Below are 16,936 nucleotides of genomic sequence, written 5' to 3' on the forward strand. Positions count from 1 at the left end.
GATATGTGGGCCTCTCACTGTCGTGGCCTTTCCCGTTGCCGGACGCGCAAGCTCAGCGGCCACGGCTCACAGGCCCAGCCGCTACGCGGCATGTGGGATCCTCCCAGACGGGGGCACGAACCCGTATCCCCTGCATCGGCAGGCGGACTCCCAACCACTGCGCCACCAGGGAGGCCCTGCTTGTATATTTTTTAATCTAAATTTATTTGCATGAGATTTGCTACTTTACTTTTCATTTCAAAAACATTTCTTTAAACGTTCTACTAATAGTCTAAATATTTTCTAATTCTTTATATTTGAATCTTTACTACTTTCTTTCATCTGTTTTCCATGGGATATATTTAAAATAAATTATTGAGTTGAATGCTTTATTAATTTCCCTTCTCTGTTTAGCTCTTAATAAATAAGCATTTAACATTATAAATTTATCTTTCAATATAATTCTAAATGTATTCTTTACGTTTTCATGATTATTATTTTCATTGCTTGCTAAATAGGTGCTGAGCATTGTCATTTTTTTCCCCTTGTCTGGTATAATAGCATTTTGGGAGAGAGAATGTGTTTTTAAAATTGTCTTGTGGTTGAAATTGTGAAATTTAAACTTTCATTTATATCTTATTTTGTGTCATTTGCCTCAAGGTGTAGCTTGTTCAATTTTTATTTTAAAACTGTACTGAACTTTAATTTGTTAGTGTGTGGAAATATTACAGTGTTTCAAGAATTATTGAGAAAGACACATTTTCTGTTAACAGACTAAAATGTCTGAGTAAATGGTCATACTTCCATTTACTAGTTTTAGCAGTCAAGTATTTTATGTCCTTACTTGTTACTTAAAAAAAGTTACCTACATCTGTGACTCCATTTCTGCTTTGTAAATAAGTTCACTTGTACCAGCTTTTTAGATTCCTCATATAAGCGGTACAAGGTGGGAAGGGGTGAAGGGGGGATAAATTGGGAGACTGGGACATTGACATATACACACTACTATATGTAAAAAAAATAACTAATAAGGACCTACAGTATAGCACAGGGAACTCTACTCAATACTCTGAAATGGTCTATATGGGAAAAGAATCTAAAAAAGAGTGGGTATATGTATATGTATAACCGATTCACTTTGCTGTACACCTGAAACTAACACAACATTGTAAATCAACTATACTCCAATAAAAATTTTTAAAAATTTACCTAGTAGTTCATAATCTGTTGGTAATGTAATGATGTCTCCCACAGTGATTATGTATATGTTGGTTTCTCTTTAAATGTCTAAAAAGTTTTGCTTGATTTTTTTTCTGTTAGTATTGTTATTTATGTCATTGTTATTATAAATTGACTGTTACTCTACTTTGCCTTCTGCCTCAAATTCCAGTCTATTATCCCAATTTTTAAAAATGTATTCTTTCATTAAAAATTACTTTTATTTATGTCTCTTGTACACAGTAAATTATCAGATTTGGGTTTTTAATTCAAGCTGAGTTTTTGCCTACCTAATAAGAAGTACTCAATGAATATTTTAAAGTGATATTTAACCTTGCTAAATTCCTTTTTGTCTTTTATTTTGTTTTAGGTGGGCCATAAAACATGAAGGGACTGGTAAGCCAGGCCAGTGGAAACATTCCAGAGTTGAAAACCCTCTCTGGAATAAGCTTACCTACATGTGGCCAGTCCTTCCCAGTGGCCAACTTAATGAGGTTGTACTGCTTAGTATAAGACATCGTTGTTGAGCCTTATTTTAAGTCTCAGTATGTGGTCAATGTGTGTGAAAATTTCCATGAAGTTTTTGATTTGCAGTTGTTAGGTGCAAGTGATCAGTTGATGCTGTTGTTCTATCAATTAATTAGAAAGATGCATTTAAGTCATCCAATATGGAATGGATATGAAATTTATTTCTTCTTCTAGTCTTTCATATTTTGCTTTATATATTTTGAAATTTAGTTCTAGACACACACATGTTCAGAAATACTATATCACCCTGGTGCATTGAAACTTCTATCATTATGTAGACTCTCTCTAGCTCTAGTAAAATTTTCAGTTATCCAATACGAATAGAAATATCTCAGCTTTTTTTGTTGTTGTTATTTGCCTTATATATCTTCTTTCTATCCTTTACTTTTTATATTTGTGTACTCTTCTGTTTTAGGGGGACTCTCCAGTAATCAGCATATAGTTAATTTTAAAAAATGGTCAGACAGGGCTTCCCTGGTGGCGCAGTGGTTGAGAGTCTGCCTGCCGAGGCAGAGGACATGGGTTCGTGCCCCGGTCAGGGAAGATCCCACGTGCCGCAGAGCGGCTGGGCCCGTGAGCCATGGCCGCTGAGCCTGCACGTCTGGAGCCTGTGCTCCGCAACAGGAGAGGCCACAACAGTGAGAGGCCTGTGTACCGCAAAAAAAAAAAAAAAAAAAAAAAAAAAAAGGTCAGACAATCTTCATTTCTAAACCAAGGGATTTAGTCTTTTCTATCTATTGTAATGACATATATATTTGGATTATTATCTGCTTTTTTCTCTGTTTCATTTTTCACCATTCTTATATTCTTTTAGGTTAATTTTTTTCTTGTATTTTTCCCATTTACTAGATTGGAAATTATATCCTCTATTTCCATTTTTTTTGGTATTACTTTGAACATTTTAGCTTGCATATGTAAATGATCAAAATCTAAAGTTAACAAATATACTTACTCTTATCTCAAATAATTGAGAACATTAGAATGCTTTAACATCAGTTGTCTGATTTGTAACTTATACACTATTATTGTCATCTATTTTAGTTTTACCTTAAAAAAAATTTCCACAAGACATTAACATTGTTGTATGTGGTTAATATTAATTTAGATTTACTCCTAATTTTTTCTCTTTCTTCTTTTAAATCCTTGTTATATCTCAGTCCTTCCAACTGGGGTTACTTTCCTTTTGCCTAGTATGCCCTTCTTTTAGTTTTTGGTAGCAAACAGTTTTTACTTATCTTAGATTACTTAAAAATTTATTTTTAATTTTACTTTTACTAAGTGAACTTAGTCTTTTATTTTGCCCTCATTCACATAGGGTATTTTCACTTAGCAAACGGAAGACATCATCACTGACTTTGCTGTTTTTGAGGAGTCAGCTGTAATTCTGAATATTCTTCTTTTGAAGGTAATCTGTCTTTTCTCCCTGACTGCTTTTAAAATCTTCTCTTTTCTTTGGGTCTCTTCAGTTTTTTAATTTTTCCTGCTCATGGTTCTTGAATCTGTGGATTGATATCTTGCATCATTTCTGAAAAATTATCACCCATTATCTCTTCAAGTATTGTCTCTTATCCCCTCTGTTCTTTATAGAAAACTCTGATTAGGTGTATGCTAGACCTTCTCATTTTGACCTTCATGTCTCTTAACCTCTCTTTTATATTTTCCATTTCCTTGCCTCTTTATGATGCATTTTTGGATCATATTTTCAGATATTTCTTTCAGATTATTAATTTTCTCTTCATCTTTATCTAATGTGCTTTAAACTGCAAGTGAGGTCAGCCTATGGTATGAATTCTCAATGAAGATTATTTTTTCTTCCACACAGAGAAAATGTTTGAGATGGTCTATTTTACTTGCAACCACTGAGAGTTATTGTCTCTGGTTTGCCTTTTCAATGAAATTTATCCATTTGTGGCTCTTGTTTTATGAGAGGAGAGGGTCTCCTGTTAGAATTCCCATCTTGGCTGGGCCCTGAAATTTGTCTCCTGCACCCTTCCCCTCAAGACCGTGGAAACAGAAGTTTGCTGGGTTTGGAAAATTCCCTCAAGATAAAGATCCAGCTTCAGCACTCTGTTTACCTCTCTGGGTCTCTAGTATGTCTTGCTTTATTGCTAGGTCAGTGATATGTTCCGAAAGATTTTTTTTTAATTTTTTTTTTTTTTTTTTTTTCGGTACGCGGGCCTCTCACTGTTGTGGCCTCTCCCGTTGCGGAGCACAGGCTCCGGACGCGCAGGCTCAGTGGCCATGGCTCACGGGCCCAGCCGCTCCGCGGCATGTGGGATCCTCCCACACCGGGGCACGAACCCGTGTCCCCTGCATCGGCAGGCGGACTCTCAACCACTGCGCCACCAGGGAAGCCCTAAAAATATTTTATCCTGATGTTTTTAGTTGTTTTGTCAAATTTTCTGGTCTCAATCAAGTTTTTTCTTTCCCTTTAAATCACAATTCTCTATGTGTCCTCAGTGATTGAATCAATGAGTCTCATCACTTTAGGGGAAGGACAGATGGAGTCATTCCAGCTGAAACCAAGAAGTCATTGTTTAGAGCCCCAAATATGCCCTAATATTTAGACTGTAGTGAAGCAACAGTCTAGAAATCTGAGGCTTTCTTTTTTTTTAAGAGAGAAATGAGCTCTTCAAAATACCAGAGACTGTGGTTTGGGTAGCCTGAGCCAGTGGCTAGATGAATTATATGCCTAAGACTCAGGGTTTGCAGCATAATGAGATCCAACATAGAGCCAGGGGTGGAGGGGTGGCACAGAGACAAATAGGCCCAGCATAAGCCAAGAAAAAAAACTGTGAGTTGTGCTAATTGTAGGCTTTTCTTCAGAGGTTTAGGAAGGCTAAAACCTAGAGAGCAGAAAGGATAACTTACTTCTCAGCTGGAGGTGAACAGGTATCAGCAGGTTGCCCAGTATCCAAAGAGGAGAAGAGCACATCCTTAGAGATCTTTGAGGATCAAGGACAAGTACCACATATAGACCATGAACCCTTTTTCCCAGTGGTATATGGTTTATTGAACTTTCATCTATGCCCAGAAACCACATTGAGGCAGGGGAAAGGAAGGGTATATCCTTGAAAAGAAATAACAGTTCTGGTAAGAAGTTTGAACATTTAATTTGATTCAATATGTATCCAAAAGTATAGAGCTAAAAACTAGACAAAAAAGGCTTTTCCAAATTGGCAGAAATGGGGACACTTCCAATTGGAATATTAAGTTTCCCACCCGCCTGGAGGTGGACAGGGTTGCCTCATAAGGAAGTGTACTTTCTTATACAGGGAAAGAGAACAATTTATAATTATTGTAGACTTCACAGATATTGTGCTTACATTTTTTTCAACCTCAGTATACAGGTAAAGTAATTCAGTTAACTAATTAATTGACTTAAATGATGAATGGTAATTATATTAGGAAATCTAACTTAACCATATTCCTTTTAACATTTACCTTTTAGAACAATAACATTTTTGCTAATAGTCTAAAATGTGACAACTAAATGATCTTAGGAATGAAAATGGATTGCCCCACAGTTCTCTAGCCATTCAAACAGAACAGTAGCTTTTGGTGAAATGGTTAAAACGTCACTGTACTCCAACAAAAGCCTGCCTTTGACCTGTAAACTGAACAGAAAGGACTAAGGCACTAAATAAGCTAAAGTGAGGAAAATGGACCATGTATTTCAAAATGACTCAGCCTAAGGATCCTCTTATTTCTTGAAATGTTTGAGGAAGAGAAGAAAACACTTACCAAGCAGAGAACAGAGATAGTTCTCTTTCAAATTCAACGCACTGTACTTGACTTCAAGTCTGGATTTATCTTATGTGAAGGAACCGTAATTTCTTCCAACCCCACTTCCACATAATTGACTTTTTAAGCAAAAAGATGATTTTATCTATGTATAATTAAGCACAATGAACTTTTTTCTTGGAAAGACTTTACATATAAATAGACTGTAATTAGGAAATGTGATATTCATATTGTGGGATTCAGAACCCTTTGATCACTATAAGCATATATGTTAATTTTATTCCAGATTTAATCTACCAACTTTATTACTTATCTAACCACTATTTATTATATATTTAGGCAATGCAGACAAAGCAAAAAAGGAGACAGACATGGTCCCTACCTTCATTGAGCTTACAGTTTAAGAAGTATAGGCTGTGTGTCAAAAAGGAAGGAACCAGAAAAGGACAAAGGCAGACTCTGTGAATAAAGGACAAAGAAGGGAGAGAAAGAAGAACTCACAGAAAAAGTTTGGTATCCCATTTCAAGGCTGTTTGCTGAGCCAGTTTATTCAGTCAGAGAGTTAGTATGAGGAGAGTTAGCTAGGCTGATTGTCTGAATGGGCTTGAAAATTAAGTCAAAATATTGAATCTAAAAAAACTATCTAAGAAACACTATCCTGAGTGAGATTCAAAATCTTCTGCTAATTCCTTGACTAGAACTTTTCAAAAGAGAATGATGACCAAGGGAAGATTTCAGGAAATATGTACAATGAGAATTATATTTGTGGTGACTCAGAGTACATTAATACCAAACTATTTACCTCTCTCAGTGGTGGCAACTGATTTCACCTTTTTCTCCTTGTTAAATATTATTCATTCTAAAAGGCAATTGATGTTATGTTTTATGAGCAAATAAGATTTCATGTATCTTGGTACATCAGTATTTTTAAAATATGTTAAAACCTCCTAAAACCACAAGATTAATGAATTATTTTGGTTAATTCTGTGACCAACTTCACAGAATTTCTAGAAACCAATTTCTAGAAACTCAGGTTATTTCTCACCCTTATGGGAAAAGTCATAAATTGAGAAGTTGTACTTCTTAACATTTAATGGTAAAATGCAATGAATTTTCATATTCGAGGATGAAATCATTGCAAAAAGTAAATCTAAAGAGACTTAAAATTTTAGAATGAGCCACTGGATAGTGATTTTAATCTCTCTAAATTACTGAAGTAAAATATATCTATTTGGAGGGGCCCATGTTAAACAAAGCATGCTAAAAGTACATATTTTATTAATCTGTTAAGAGATGATGATAGCTAGCTGTCAGTATGAAGGGAGGAAAAGGAGATGTAGGAAGGCCCAAGAGAAAAAATTGAAGAATCTATTAATTTATTAATAATAAATAGATAAGTGAGGGCCAATTTGACTAAGAAATTTAGGTCACTGGTTAAGAGCTGGACTCCCAAAAGAAGCACAAGCTGCCTCTGGTTGTGAGAGAGAGATGAAAAAGAAAAACCAGAATTATCAATGTAAGGGAGCACCACAGCTCATCAAAGGTCTGCTGACCATGCAGCTGTGCCATGGCATAGTGTGAACACGTAGAAAACCAAAATGAAATGAATGGGAACATTAGAATTCCAATGGAGAAAATGGAAGGAAAGGAAACAGCACTCCAGTCAGTTTAATCCATGTTTTTGTTGTCCTTCATTATCCTCACACCATATTTCTCTATTTCTATGAAAGACAATGTAAAAGTGCCTTAAACATTAGAACAAGTTTTGAGGTAGCTTGAAAGAACTGCCAGTGATAGCTCATACTTTTGGAAAGTTTTGAAACCCATGATAATTTTTCGTCTCTTTGGATTGGGTTTCTGTGATGTCATGGAGAAGACTCTTGGCCTTCATTCATCTAACTGGAACGCAAAGGAAGCTATCTGAAATCAGCAGTGCTGCGGTGGTGTTAAAGCCACTGTCTGCAGTGGTTACCACCTGTTATGAGACAAGGTTAGTAAGTGAAAGGATCTAAAAATAACTAGGGGCTAAGATAGCACATTTCAGATAAATTCATCAGAGTTATGGCATGTTTAGGATATTGAAAAACAATCTTAGTACTGCGTCTTAACTCTATGAACTCAGACCGAGTTCTCACAGACTAAGCTCAAGGGAGAATTGCCTTTCCCTTCCGTGGTTCTGAAAGAAAGAAAAAGGGAAAATATTAGCTATTTTACACCAAGATGTCAATGTGACAGTCTTTTTTTTTTTTTACTAAATTTTTTAATTTATTTTTTGCTGAGTTGGGTCTTTGTTGCTGCGCTTGGGCTTTCTCTAGTTGCAGCGAGCAGGGGCTACTCCTCATTGTGGTGCGAGGGCTTCTCATTGCTGTGGCTTAGAGCATGGGCTCTAGGTGTGCGGGCTTCAGTAGCTGTGGCTTGCAGGCTCTAGAGCACAGGCTCAGCAGCTGTGGTGCACGGGCCTAGTTACTCCACGGCATGTGGGATCTTCCCAGACCAGGTCTCGAACCCGTGTCCCCGGCATTGGCAGGCGGATTCTTAACCACTGCACCATCAGGGAAGCTCATGACAGTCATTTTTTAATGAGAAGACTGTTCTTCTCTTTCTCCTCCACCAATTCAACCCTTGCTACATTATAGTTTGTCTAAAACTAGTACAAATGTTGATTTGCTCTGAATTGCTTAATATTTTTGTTGTGGAAGAATTACAGGTCCGTCTTGAACTTACTTCTTGAAGAATTATACAACTCCACTCCTCCACCACCTCTCATATTAAGTAAAACCCTTATACCCTTATAGGAAAGTTTCAAATGAAAATATACAATGTTTGTCATAACCTTTGGTATTTCTTCTCAGTAACAATAGTAAGGGAAAGTGACCCCATGTTTCTCCATTCATAATAATAGACACATATCTAAATAAATACTACCCTCTGCAATTTAAATTCCATACAGGTAAAAGGTTCTCAATGAACGTCAAGAATACAGCAAAACTTCATTAATTCAAATTTTGCTTATTTAGAAGTACAATAAGTTAGACTCATGGTATGCCACTATTATGAACACATTTACTAAGCAAAATATTATACAAAAATTATAAAGAAAAAAACATTAGACTGAAAAACACTCACTCATGAGAGTTTTAAACATTTATTTATATTGCTTTTCTCCTAATTAAATGCAATTAATGTTATTTACTGACTCATCTTGCAAACAAATTAGAGCATTCGATGCCATTTCAGAAGACTTAATCTTCACAACTTTCAGATATTTTTTATATTTATTTAAAACGCATTTCCTTGAACCATATGATTGTTGAGTAAAATTGCAAGATTCTAATAGCTTTTCAAGGGAGTATAAATTAGTAAATTATTACTTACTGTACTAGCTTTAAAAAAATGTTCTCCCCTTTCATAAACTAAAGGCCGTGTGTCTTGGTCTGTACTGGTCTAACGTGCCAGCACATCTCCCCAACCCCTCTGTATCTGTATCTTGGTCATGTCAGATGGACACTGACAGGACACTAGGACCACCTCTGCAGTGATTGCCTGAACTTTTTGCCTGCCCAATATGGCTCCCCCTTTTTGGGGGTATTGGTACCTATATCCCCTTTAGGAAATTTCCTCTATTTTTAGTTCATGTAGACTATGGTATCTTTGCTTAGGGTCCTCAGAAAGAGGAGCCTGAGGCAAATGGCTTATGTGCTACTACTTAGTTAGGGAGTACAGTCCCAGGGAGCGAGAGTAAGGCACAAGCAGAGAAGGAAGAAAAGCCAATCTAAGAATGTGCTATCAAGCTGTCCTCCAAGGAGCCTTTTAAACACTGTTCTTAGGAGAGTTTCTCCTGGAGAAGAAAGAGAAGAATTTATCCATCAGCTTCTATCTCTCTTTGGTCAAAGGTTTGCCCAAGGTTACACAACTGGAGTGGTGGGTTAAAGATTCAAATGCAGGAAGTCTGGCTCTAGAGCCCTTGGCCATTCATCAAATGTTCTCATAAATGTTAGTCATTGATAAGAGCTAAGGAGAAAGTAGAAGCAAGGATAGTGGGCAGGGCAGGGTTTGGAAATTTTCAGTTGACAAGGGATGTGGCTTCACTGAGGTGATATTTGAGTAAAGACCTGAAGATCAATCAGATCTCTAGAGAAAGAGGGTTCCAGTTCCAGGAAATGCATAGAACTGAGATGCTGTGTTTGGTGGATAATGAAGTAAATGTGGCAGCAGCAGTGTGAGTGAGAGGAGAGCAGCAGGACATAAGGCCAGAGAGAAGAGAGGGCTACAGATCATGCAGGGCCTTGGGCCATTGTAAGACCTTTGGCTCTTACTCCAAGATGGGAAGCCTTTGACAGGTTAGGAGCAGAGAAGTGATATGCTCTGACTGAGTATTAATAGAATCATTAGGATAATAGAGCAAAAAGGGGCCAAGGTAGAAGCAGGAATAAGCAGTTATAAGGCTTTTGCAATCTCTAGGTGAGAGAAACTAGTGTCTTTGTCTGGGGTGCTGGGAGTGGAGGTGATGAAGAGTAGTTGGGCCCTTGATATATTCTGAAAGTGGAAGCAGGTTCTGCTGATGGATTAAGTTAGAAATAAGTAACAAAATAAATAATTAGAAAAGGCCCTATATTGAGAAATTTGAAAAGATATTTTGACTAACTCATGGGATGATGAAGAAATCCTAATGAAAATTTTAAAAGGAAATATTTAGAACCAAAGAAAAATATGTGAGATGCAGCTAAAGCATACTTGAAGGAAATTTACAACTTTAAATGCTTATATTAAAAGAGAAGAGAGACTAAAATTTAATAATTAAGTATCCAACTTGAGAAGTTAGGAAAATAACAGCAGAATGCACTCAAAGAATTAGAAGGAATTATCAATAGTAAATTAGAGAAATCAATATAACATGTAATAAGTATAAAACAGAACCAACAGTCAAAAAATTGGTTCTTTTAAAATATTAATAAAATGTATATACTTGGCCAAACTGATTAATTTTAAAAAAGCAAAGGTAAATAATATTAGGAACAAAAAAAAAGATAAAAGTATAGATGCTGAGAAATTAAGAAAATAATTAAAGGATATTATAAGTAAATTTATGTTAATAAATATTATAACTTAAAATAAATAAAATGGCCAAATTCCTGGACAAAAGTAATTTAACAGAATAGAATCAAGAAGAAATGGAAAACCTGTACAGTCCAATAATCATAGAAAAATATAGAATCAGTAGTTAAAAATCTCCCCACAAAGAGAACACCATTACCAAATAGTTTTATTGGCAAATTCTACCAAACATATAAGAAACAAAATTTCAGAATATTACAAAAGAAGTAACACCTCCCACCTCATTTCATGAGGCTAGGATAAACTTGATACCAAACCTTGATGAGGATAGTTTAAGAAAATTACATGTTAATATCATTTATGAACATACAAGCAAAAATCCTAAAGAAAATATTAGCAAATTAAATACAGCAGTCTGTAAAAAAAAATACACTGTGACCAATTTGGATTGATCCAGGAATGCAAGATTAGCTTAAAATTTTAAAAACTTAATGTAACATATATAACTAATGAAAGGATAAATAATAATATGAGCACATCTCAATAAATGTAGGAAAAAGAACTTTACATAACTCAACATACATTTAAGAAAAAAAATCTTAACAAAATGGGATTGATAGGACATTACTTAACCTGCTACAGAGTATTACAGTCCTAAACAGACTTTAAAAAAACTAATTGAGCTGTTTTTTAAAATGTATATGACATGGTAAAGGGCGAACAAGAGCCAATTTCCAAAGAAGAAGAATAAGGTAAGGGTACTTGCCCTGCCAAATATCAAGATTTACCAGATATAATCAACACAGTATGGTACTGGACAGGGAGAGAGAAACTGACAAATTGAAGAAAATAGAACACACAGAAACAGACCCACACTTAAATGGAGGTGTCATATTTTATAAAATGGTTACTGAAGATTAATGGGAGAGTAATTGCTGCCAGGACAAAAGAAAGAGAGAGAGAGAGAGAGAGAGAGAGAGAGAGAGAGAGAGAAAGAGAGAGAGATGATTCCTCGACAATGAGTATCCAGTCTTGTTCATAGTTTTATTTCCAGTGTCTAGCACTGTGCCTGGAATATAGGAAACAATTATTAAATATTTGGGTAATGCATGAATTAATAAATAAATAAATGTGTGAATGATGGCTACAAAGTAACCAAATTCTACAACTGAAATATTTGAAATTTGTTTAAGCTTTATCATTCACTCATCTCACTCTGTTATTTGAAGTGTTCCCCAAATAGATTTAGTTTAAGACAATATTATTTCGGGTTGTAAAACCACTTTTCATATATTCTTCCTTTCTTCACATTGATTAGAGATACTTTATACAGGAGCAAAAAACATTCCAAATTAATTCAGTTCTGTATTTCCAGAATGATGTTTCTCTGAAAGGGAATACATCTTCCATGTTGTAACACAGCACAGGTTGTACATACATTTTAAAAATTGCTATCTTTCCTCTTCATTAAAATAAAACATTAATTAGAATTGTCTGGAACATCTTTAGGTGCCCAATACATGTTTGATGAATGAATAAAATATTAAAGGTATAAGAAAGTGTGCTTATTTTTTTATATATAGGAATGACTCTTCCTATTCACTTATTATCAATTTTCTTGTCATTTCTTTCTGAAGGAGTTTGATTGGCCAATAGAAGGGCTGCTACTTCCAAATGGTCCTCCCATGAAGAAACCCATCTCTAAGACATTGGAGCAATATGTCCCTGTGAGACTCAGAGTTTTGCGGAATGGAGACAAGAACAAAACCAGAGCCCTTATTATAATCAGTCCAGACATCTCACCTAGGCGGAAAATGCAGTAAGAACAACTTGTTCATATTTTGCATCAAGCATACTTTCTAATTTCTACAGATTTTTGTCTTCTTGATTACAGATGTTTTTCTGGGGAAATTTTGTGTTTATTCTTTTTTTTTTTTTTTTTTTTTTTGCGGTACGCGGGCCTCTCACTGTTGTGGCCTCTCCCGCTGCGGAGCAACAGGCTCTGGATGCGCAGGCTCAGCGGCCATGCTCATGGGCCCAGCCGCTCCGCGGCACGTGGGATCTTCCCGGACCGGGGCACGAACCCGTGTCCCCTGCATCGGCAGGCAGACTCTCAACCACTGCGCCACCAGGGAAGCCCTGTGTTTATTCTTTAAAAAGGGCTCTCATATTGATATTTGGAGGTAAAAATAGATACTAAAATTCATTTAGTTTCTATGTTAGGAACTTAATTTGAACACTGGTGATTTAGGCTGGCCATGAGAGAACATGAGTTAGAAATAAGTAGTTCTGATAAAAAAAAGTTTTATGATCAATATCTATTTTGAATTAGCATTATTGTTTGGGTTTATTAATGTATTTTGAAATAAATGAGCTCATAAATTGCTTCTTAAATCTAATTTTGTAATTTCTTATTTAAGTTAGTATTTACTTTGTTATTCTTTACATTATTTAAGTTATTACACACAATTATTTACATTTAGATCTTTGTAATATTTAATGAACAAATATAGTTCTCAAAATATAACTTTACATAATCTATATCCTTGCCTTGGAATAACATTTTAAAAGTTTACCATCCTAGAAAAGCATCAATCTGCCCTTTAGCTTACGTTATGAGGTTGGAATAAAATCTTCCCAAACACCCAGAATTTCTGCAACATTGGAGAAAGTCACCTGCTGTATTTTCATTACATTTTATGACAAAAGGAATCATAGATCAGGGCAAAACTCTGATGTAAAGAATGAATTAAACACATTGTTTCTCATATTATTAGCTGTGATATTACCTCTTGTCCTTTCTTTTGAGATGTTTAGAATATTTGAGGCTGCTGATAATAGTTTAATATTACTTTCTTCACATTGATTAAATATACTTCATACATCACTGAACAATGAGTAACATTCAGATCGGCTGTCCACTGAACTGCCTATAAAGATGATAAAGTAAAAAATTAATCTTCAAAGTAAAGTCAACCCTGAAATTGAAATCTTTGACGCATACATTTCATAATTAGCTCATTCTACTAGACGTAAAATGTGAGGGTAATGCCCTTAAAATAGTCTATGACTTTTTTTTTAACGTGCAAAATTAACAAGTAATTTCTGTCCCTTCCTATCTTTATGTGTCTCAAAATTATATAGAGATTTAATCTGATCAATTTATGTTTTAAAATGCATGATTCAATCAGGTAATCCAAATGTAATTTGAGAGATTTGTTAATTTGGACAGCTATTCTAGTAGAGAGTATGTGAAACTCTCTGCTAAGTTCATGGAACAGTGTGTCCTGGTTAATCAAATATTCACTTTGTTCTCTACATGAATTAATTATTCCTAAATAATTAAAATACACTGGCATACATTTGACATCAAAACTCTACTAAATATAGTTTAATTTTTCTTGGCTGATTCAGAAAATTTTCTACAGGATCATCAGTAGCATTCCCCACACCTTCCCCCCAATCTTTCTGTAAGTACTGGTAACAGAAGATTTAAATAGGGAGTGTTTTGGCTAACATTACATTTGAACACTATACCTTTCATTTAATAAAATATAAAGATTCTAAAAATACACAATTCTTTCTTACTTCAAAATTTGAATGGTGTATATTGCAATTCTTTTTCTATGATAGTCATTAATTTTTTATTAAAAACATTTTTAGTTTTGGATTGATAACTGAAATAGTACCTGAGTAATATATGAATAAACATATAAATATGAACAGTATATGAATAAAACATCAAAGGCAAAATGAATGTAATCTCTGCATTTTCTTCAAAGTTGATAAATTCACATCTCAGAGTGTTCAACATTATTGGAAAAGGATTCAGATATTGAAAATTTATTTTCTTGTATAACTTGTTCATAGTATAAATGTTTGTGAAGTTTAATATTTAATTGTGATAGTATTTGAAATGCTATTTTTTTAAGAAAGGCATTTTTTTTAGAGTAAGTAATGATAAATTAAAACCTCATGATTTATTCACATACTTAAGCTGAATGATAATTGACAATGTATACTGCCATATCAATCAAATCTTGGATCATTTTTTTCAGAAATGTTGACACTGAAAGGAAAGGGGATGTGAAAAATTATGTCACTAAATATTCTGAAACAGAAACAAACCAGACTGGATTTCACCAACTTTTGGAGAGGTAAATACTACCCTAAATGCAAAGGTATATTCCATTCAAGTGCCTGAATGATTATAACACAAAATACATATGTACCTATAAAAGAAAACAATTGTTAATATAGTGATTCTGGAGTTTTTAATCTGTGAAATATGTAAGCTATGAGTACATGATACCAATGCTAATTAATATGTTTTTCCCCCAAATTTCTAGTTCTGGTGATTTCCCCTAGCTTCTGAACTACAAACTCTGTAAATGTAAATTACCCTCATTAAAAAATATATATCTTACAGCACTTTGGTTTGAATTTGTTTGAACTGAGGGCAGGATATTTACCTACTTTAAATCAATTTTTAAATGTCACTAATCTATACCATATTTGTGAATTACATTATAATTTTTCTTTTCATCAGTATTTTCCTACCCAAACAAGATTTATTCCCATAGAATTTGATAGCTGTTCAAAAGTAGAGCACCTGGTATAAACTTTTTCACAAAATATGTCTTGCTGAATAGGAGAGTGTAGTTTTATAGAATTTAAGGAAAATTATGCTATCCTTTAGTAATTTAATAATTCATTTTAGACGGTTTCGAGGATCTTTTGTTGTTGTTGATTATTCCATCTGCAAAGCTGAAGGGAGACCTAACAGCATAACAAGACCCATTTTAAAATAATAGATATAGACCGTTTTTGTTGATATTTAAATTTGCAGGAAACATGGAGTATTGGAAAAACCAGTCCTGAGAGAACAAAGTCAGAGATAAGACTCTGCTTTTCTGGATACTCTGTAAATCCAAGCCACGTGGTTATCAGTCCTAACTCTTGGTGTGAGGGTCAAAGGACTTCATGTCTAGGACCCTTGCCCCCATGTATTGGGTTGGCCAAAAAGTTTGTTTGGATTTTTCTGTAACATCTTAAGGAAAGACCCGAATGAGCTTTTTTGGCCAACCCAGTAACAGAGAAATCCTGAACTGCTCACTCGGTATCTCAGCCTCAGTTTCTTCCCTGTTATTCTATGATGGTGCCCTCTCAGGAGGCCATATGATGTAGTAAAAGACCCAGAGAGTTTTAGGTTTGAATTTCAGCTTTTGTACTCACTAGCTTTGTGACCTTGGGCAAGGAACTTAATCTCCAGGCTCAGTTTCCTTATCTGTAAAATGGGCTTCTCAGAAAGGGTGTGAGAATTAAACGAGAGAGTAGACATGAAGTGCTTGCAGTGTGTGATCCATTTTAATAATGTGTTGCTGACTTTTATGTGTCAGGTGCTTTACAGGTATTCACACATTTAATCTGTAAGATATCCCTATGAGATAAGTACTGTTACATCTCCCTTTTACTGATGGGGAAAATGAGGCTCAGAGAAGTTAAGTAACTTCTCCAAGGTTACAGAGCCAATACATGAGAGGGCTAGAGTTTGAACCCAGGCAATTTGACTGCAGAGTACACATTCCTTATTAGGCACTTAAGAGCCAGTTCTTTTCTTCTCTCTCCATTGATGTTGGCTGGCACATGAACTAGTTAGAGGAATTCAATACAGAGGAAACAGCTTATCCCGTTCTCTCCAACCCACCTACATGGGCCAGTTGAATTCAGCACTATTAAAATAGGGTTTCCACAGAACTTGTTGGAAAGTTCCTGATACGAGTCTACTATTTGTACCTTGAAAATACTGTGCAATATTAAGGGTCTGGGCTAGTAACAGGTAACAACTTAGTAAACTACTTAGTAATTTAAACTATATATAAAATTTGAAGTTTTAAGAGTTACTGAAGACAGGGTGATTCTGTAGATGAAGTTAAGGAATATATGCCCGGTGGTAGCTACATCAGACTAAAGATGTGTTCTTCAGTGGTTGCTTATGTTTTGCCAGTGTAGCCAGTGCAAAGATAACTCTTCTAAAGCACAGTAGGGAATTAGGTCTGAATTTTAGCGTCTACTGTTGGATTTGCATTTCAGAAAAGAAAAGAAACATAAAAAAATAAAATAAACAAAAATAAAATAAAATAGGGTTTCCAAAAAAAGAAGAAAGAAAAGTCCACCAGCTTCCCCTTCACTTTACTCTCCCACGTGTCCTAAAACTGGTTACTCCCATAGTCCAAAATTCTCCGAGGAAAATGTGAGTGGGATCAGGTTATCATGATTGTAACTCTCCTTAGGTCATGCTTGGATTTGGGGTGAGTAGCAGGAATTGGGTTGGGTCTTTGGGCAGCATCCAGAGAGAATTAAGCAAATCTTCTGGCTGGGGCTCAATTCTCTTACAGTTCTCCCTCCCACC

At 35.1% G+C, this 16,936-nt stretch overlaps 1 protein-coding gene across 1 annotated transcript in view; it reads left to right on the top strand.

Annotated features, from left to right (window-relative positions):
- The window catches only part of LOC103076114 (doublecortin domain-containing protein 5-like), a 250,403-nt gene that overhangs the window by 165,824 nt on the left and 67,643 nt on the right, over positions 1-16,936 (top strand). Inside the window, exons 11-12 of the mRNA XM_007460935.1 lie at positions 1,568-1,691; positions 12,162-12,343. Coding sequence (XP_007460997.1) covers positions 1,568-1,691; positions 12,162-12,343 — 306 coding nt within the window. The remainder of the gene's footprint in view (positions 1-1,567; positions 1,692-12,161; positions 12,344-16,936) is intronic.

The sequence above is a fragment of the Lipotes vexillifer genome, unplaced genomic scaffold (genome assembly GCF_000442215.2).
Source record: "Lipotes vexillifer unplaced genomic scaffold, Lipotes_vexillifer_v1.1 scaffold627, whole genome shotgun sequence".
Lineage (NCBI taxonomy): Eukaryota > Metazoa > Chordata > Mammalia > Artiodactyla > Lipotidae > Lipotes > Lipotes vexillifer.